At 35.4% G+C, this 6365-nt stretch overlaps 1 protein-coding gene across 3 annotated transcripts in view; it reads right to left on the bottom strand.

Moving 5' to 3' along the window:
* Positions 1-6365, bottom strand: part of LOC117121316 (alpha-N-acetylgalactosaminide alpha-2,6-sialyltransferase 3-like) — a 59849-nt gene that overhangs the window by 20628 nt on the left and 32856 nt on the right. For 2 of the 3 annotated variants that reach the window (XM_033266464.1, XM_033266462.1), the window contains exon 5: positions 604-3288. The exons of the other annotated variant lie outside the window; for it this stretch is intronic. In XM_033266464.1, coding sequence (XP_033122355.1) covers positions 2934-3288 — 355 coding nt within the window. In that variant the 3' untranslated portion in view covers positions 604-2933. Of the gene's footprint in view, positions 1-603; positions 3289-6365 lie in introns of those variants that run through there. 3 annotated transcript variants of the gene reach the window in all.

Below are 6365 nucleotides of genomic sequence, written 5' to 3' on the forward strand. Positions count from 1 at the left end.
ATGTTAATTATTATTATTATTATTATTATTATTGTTGTTGTTGTTATTGTTATTGTTATTATTATTATTATTATTATTATTATTATTATTATTATTATTATACTATTATTCTCTAAAGGGCCTTTTATGGCGGCTAGGTAGTCACGGGCCACGCCCACACCCAATTAAGCACAATGACGCTGTGAGTTGTGGGTAATTCTCCTGTCTTTACCTCTAAAAAAGGAATGACAAATAACGCTCATTAGGCTTATTTCTACGCTTAGCTGGATAAAAATTATCCTTTAAGCATACAGTCCTCTTTAAATCCATACAGCCTACAGTCAATATTTCTGGAATAAAAGGTAGGCTTGTAATAACCGTGTTGTATTTTGTAAAAAGCTGCCGTTTTTGTAACAAACCATGTATTTTGTAATAACTCTCTGTCGTATTTTGTAATAAAATCTATCGTATTGTAAATAACACTTTAAATGTTACGTCGTATTTTGTAAAAAAAAAAAATAGTCGTATTTCGTAATACCGTTCGTATTTTGCAACAAATTTTGTCGTATTTCAGTCGAGACAAGAAACATTCTCAACAGAACAACAGTTCTTTTCATAATTATCTACGTGGTGTACCGCAAGCATTTAATATGGTAAATATAAGAATTTCCTCTAGTGTATAGATAAACACTGTTCAGTTCATTGCTTGTATAAACGTTTGAACAGAAGACACTGTTACCTGTTACAGATGGAGACATAGTTTAGCTGGTTGAGTTACCGTACATAATTTTTCTTTTTGTATAGTTGCTGCATGCCAAGAAGTAAGCATAATATTTATTAGTTTAATTTATGAGGAATACTGTCACCGTACGCTATGCCGGTATGATTATGTTTTTTTTCCAATACAGTTAAGGCAGAAATTAAAGAGGGCACTATTTAAGGTCATTTAGGTGAATTGATAAAAATGTAAAGCTACGGCGTAACAGTGGAAGAGTAGGCCAACATCTCTTGGTAGTCGTCGAGACAGTGTAGTCGACATAGTGAAATTTATCGGACTATTAATATTGTAATTAAAATATCTCTACACCACTGTTTACTGACAGCATATGTCTTTGGAGTATAAAAAGCCGCTTTAAATCCGGTCGCTTTTTGAATAGTAATGTTAATAGTATAGCATACATACTAAATGTATATAGTACTATTGATTCTTAAGGATATAAAAGCATTTAGAAATGCTCGGACACAGGTTTTAAGACATTTTTATGTATTGTTTTGATGATGATTTCTCACAAACATTTCCTTCATATTCAATATAAATAAAGGTAATAGGCATATATTTATGTAGCAAGCAAATATATTTGAATATTAACTTTACCAAATCCGACGAAATTCTATACACATGATATAACGTACTGTTTAATAATGGCTGTCTACCCAATTAAAATAATAATAATAATAATAGCTTATTTAAAACGATTAAAATAAGATGAAAATAAAAAATAACTTTCACTGATTTACAGACGATCCTACAAATATCCAGCCAATGATTCATGCAAAAGAATACAGAAAATACGCTCACTGTCTGTTATATGATACAGGTCTGAATGGGATTTTCTTTTTTTTCTCATTACGATTTTTAATTGTAAAAAACTGTGTCCGAAGTAATCGTAATTTGTCTCCGAGCATTTATAAACGTTTATCCTTCTCATTCAGTACTATTACAGGGGTATTGCTACAACACATGTCATATCTAGGCCTATATGCTATACAGTAGACCTACTGAAATAGCCAGATTCAATTATAGTACTGTGCTTTTATTATATTCCAAAGACCATGCTGTACATAAACTGTGCCTAGTCATAGGGTTATTATTACAATTATAATCTATTAAAATTTCATACTGTCTTGACTACTAAGGCCTATTGAAGAGATGTTAGGCTACTCCGTAGCGTTCATCCACACATAAGCACTGCAGCTTACACTCGATACACCACACTGAACTCTGTTTCGCGAGGGGAAAGTCTAGCTTGCATATTCATGTGTACCAGTTCACCTAACTGACCTAAAATAGCGCCCTCTATTATTTCTGCCTTAACTGTATGGGAAAAAAATAATGCATCCCGGTAATGGTGAGTATCCCTAGCTGTTGCCAACCATAAACTTCTTTACCATTGCCGAGACAGCGTACGGTACAATGCCTCTATACACATTAGAATGTTAAATTACGAAATCATTGTACAGGCCTAGGCTAAGTATAACTGGATTTCATGTATTGTATATATTTACAGATCGAATAAATAACTGAATTTAAGTTCAATTTACAATATGTAGGATTCTGAAATTTGTTGTGAGTTTGTTGGGTACGACGGTCATCAAACTTCGATTCGTACCTGCTAACCAGGGGATCTCACGAAAACTTGCTTGGTTATTTACGACTGAGAAAAATATAACGGATAGGAATGATGGCTGATAGGGAGCTCAATAATTCTAAACTGAAAACTGCGCTGACGAGGCACGAGTAGGCCTACAATCCGATGACAGAAGGTAAGGGCAAGTAGATGAATTTATAAGGTTAGCGAAGTCATTTCAGGATCCAGAAGGTAATTATAGGCCCTACAGAATATTAAATCAATAAATGATGATGCAGCGTTTGAAATGGAATATTAGTGGAAAACCGGAAGGCTCAGTTAAATGTTCAGGAAAATACAACGATGATGCCGTTGTAGTAACGAAAGGAAGCATGCCATTAAAAAATTACAGGTCTGAAGCTGAAATTGATAAACCTACAACCGAGGCAAATGTAACTGAACGAAGGTCCAGAAGACCAGACCTTAAGAATTAGTCAGAACAAAAATGTATGTTGATGACAAGGGGAAAAAAGATAATAGATAGGAAAACAGCTAAACGAAAATCGGCTCAGCTTAGAAGCGGTCGGCAAGATGATGGTTAATAAGTCAGCGATTATTCTTAACGAAATCAACCAGAGCAAACATATCCTGACTACGTAAGGCGGCTAATTGCTGCCTTTGCATTTTGGCTAATGTCAGTCTCCGAAGTTTTCTGCTTCTTTTAGCTTCATTGTACAGTTTTATAAACGGTGTCGCAACATGAGTAACATTCGTAATTACTGGTTCCCACGATGGATAATGGAACATTATATTAAATTTCTTCGCCCATCGAGCAACAATCGCCCTTTCTGTTAAGAATTTATGGCCAGACAAAGTTCTCTTTTCGCTTTTATAATAGTATGAACACTCTTGCTTTGAATCAGCATAGTAATGATATGGTGTTCTGTCGTTCGGATGATTACTGAAAACAAAAAACAATATAAAAAAACATTGATTGTAAGATTATTGAGAATGTCATGAATGGTCTGACGTACCCAACAGTTACTTTTCATACAGTTGTTTAAAATATTGAACCTTCATCCAAGTCCCCATTTCAATTTTACAGCGAAGAGGATGCTTGGACAAATAATAGCCAAAAAAGGGGGGTTGGGGTTGTCTCTTTTATGGATTACTGAGGCCTGAACTCGCCAAATACAGATACAGAACACAGCAGCAGAATTCACATAAACCCTGATACTCAATAACCTCCAGTGGCTGCGCATTGACAAGAGGCTTATCTTCAAGATCCTTCTCACTAGATTCTAAGCTATTTATTTGACCAGCTAACTTACATCACACACACAACTGTACACTATTGTACAGCGAAGAGGAAGCTTGGACCAAAATTAGGCTAAAATGGGTTAGGAGCTATTTATCATGGGAAATTGTTATATAAACTATGCTTTCGTTGCATTTACATGAAATAAGGGCCTCAGCACTAGGCAATATTGAACCTAGAACTTGTTTTAATGCTTTGTTTAGTTCATGGGGTGCAGTATCTTTAAATTGTTCATGCAGACGACAGTGTACAGAAGTAATAATATGAGATTATGCAGATTATACCACCATACATTGTTGTTGCATTTAAATAGCAAAACAGCAGGCGTAGCTTCAGTCTAATGATGACCATGTGACCAACTGTTCAATTTAATGTGTAGCTCCAAAGAAAAAAAAAAACACTGCCGGATACTAGAGCCGAAATAATTTGAATACATACATTACTGGCAAAGAATCTGAGGCTGAGAAAGACAACCATCACCATAAGTAAAGTTGGATGAGATGAGCAATACCATGCAAGAAATTGGTGAAGTGGAGATAAACGAAATTTCTGGTAACTTACAGATTTCAAGACAAATATTGCGGAGAAGAGGGTCAGTTGTCAATTTGATTGGTATTGTTCAAGATCATGCAAAGCTGCATGGAGGAGACTGAGACAGAACGAGAACATGATGACAAGGTACAGACCTCTCGAATGCTGTAGAGTTTGGTGTGCAGTTCCAGATGCAAATATATTTCTACAGTCTACTGCCATCTCCAAGGACAGCTCTAGTATGCATGCATGTGATTAAAACCCAGTAGTGTGTCGTAGTCTTCTTGTTACGGCCAAACTTTACGAGGACCAAAATAGTCGCATGCACATGCAGTGAAATAGAAAGGTGGCGTTGATGGATCGATTGAGCCAACCTTTCTACGTGAAAGTGATTTCCTGATGATGACATAATAAATGTCGAAATATTGAATCCCAACACGTTGGCGTGCATTTCGATACTTGGAGTATGTATTATACTATTTTAAAGTAGCTCGGTTTCTGTTATGTGTTTGTCAATGTCAATAAAACGTTAATATAATGTTAATGCATACAAAACGCGCTTTAAGAACTGCTGTTCTATAGCCTATCGTTCTTTTTTGCATTATGCAGGAGCGTAACAGCTGTAGGCTTTTACTGGCTAAACCCAGTGGGTCTGGCCTTAAAGTGCCCTGGGGTATACTGTTTGGCCTATACATTGGCCAAGTGGTGGCACTTTTTTAAGGAACACTAAACCTATCAAAATACACTTTTTTTAATAAGAACCAGTAACATTTTTGCCCATACTCAGTGTTCTTTTTTTTTTTTTTGGCCAATTTCAGGCTCAAAATGTTCTTATTTTGTTCTTATGTTACACACTTTTCAAATACAAATGTATTAATTCACCAGTATACACTGTGCTGGGATGTAGGTAAAAGTGCCCCAGGAAAAACTGGCCCAGAAAAAAAAGGCCACTGAAAAAACTTCCCCAAATGACAAGTAAGGTATACACCTCCAGTACTGTATTATAGGGGGTATTACATAGTCGCACCTACTGCACATAAGGTACAGATATATTTTTTTGGTTTTTCTAGTTTTTAAAAAAAAAATCTTGGACATTTTACCTCAGCCTCAATTTGTTCTTATTTTGTTCTTAAATTTTAAGCAATTTCAGCCTCAGTGTTCTTATAAAATGTGTTCTTATAAAAAAAAAGTGTACTCTCTTAAAACGTTAAAAAAGCCAAAGCAGAAGAGGCTTTTCTCCTGGGTGTAAGGCCCAGAAGAAGCCTTAGCCAAGGGTCTCAGACCAACGCCACTGCATAATATGTGTGGTGTCTACAATGTTTAGTTTTCTCACTTTACAAAACAAATTTAGAGAGGATAATTCACACCAGTTGATTTTTTTTCTTTTCAATTCTACTGGTATTAACATGGAGAAAGAGTGATTAGTTGATTGATCGCTTAACATACACTTATAATAATAAAAATGATTTGTGAACGAATATAAAAAGTAATGGGCATTAAGGACAAAAATTATCCAAACAAATTAAATGTGTTTCTCTAGTCAGGAGTTTTTGCTCTAGATAGGTTATTGATTATTTTTTTTTTTTTCCTGGTCTTAAACCTGTTTCTCACACTGATACAACTTGCCCTAATCTACATTTGTTAGTCAGTCTCAGAATTGTTTATTCCCATGTATCATACTTTCTCACCATGATACCACTTTACTCTGATTGGATAACTGCCTCATTTAAATAATTGCATATTAATTAGGATTTCTGGTAATTGTCTCTTTGTGTTATAGGCCCCTATGTATTATTCCTGATGATGCTTAAATAAAAGCGAGACGTTGAATAAAATGGCCTTGTCAATTTTTGGAGTGACATTCATACTATTTCAGGGACACCCATTAGGACAACAGAGTCAAACCAATTTTCAATATGGGTCAACCACAGTTATAACTCCCACTAACACTTCAGCATTTATTTTACTGTGGTTCCCGATTCTATTTATCTATCTACTACAGAATAAACCCCTCCTCTGGAACACCCGAATTCAGAAGACGCCTAACAATTATGGTGACTCCTTTCCGTAAAATAAGGGGAATATCTTTTAACTCACTACGACCAACCCATTTTAAGGGAACACCCCGACTAAGAGAGCGGAGACGCTTTCTGAGTGTGTCAAATTAACACATTTTCAACTCCTATAAG

This window comes from Anneissia japonica, unplaced genomic scaffold, assembly GCF_011630105.1.
Source record: "Anneissia japonica isolate Jap-2015-1 unplaced genomic scaffold, ASM1163010v1 scaffold131_len961581_cov171, whole genome shotgun sequence".
In the NCBI taxonomy this organism is placed as follows: Eukaryota; Metazoa; Echinodermata; class Crinoidea; order Comatulida; family Comatulidae; genus Anneissia; species Anneissia japonica.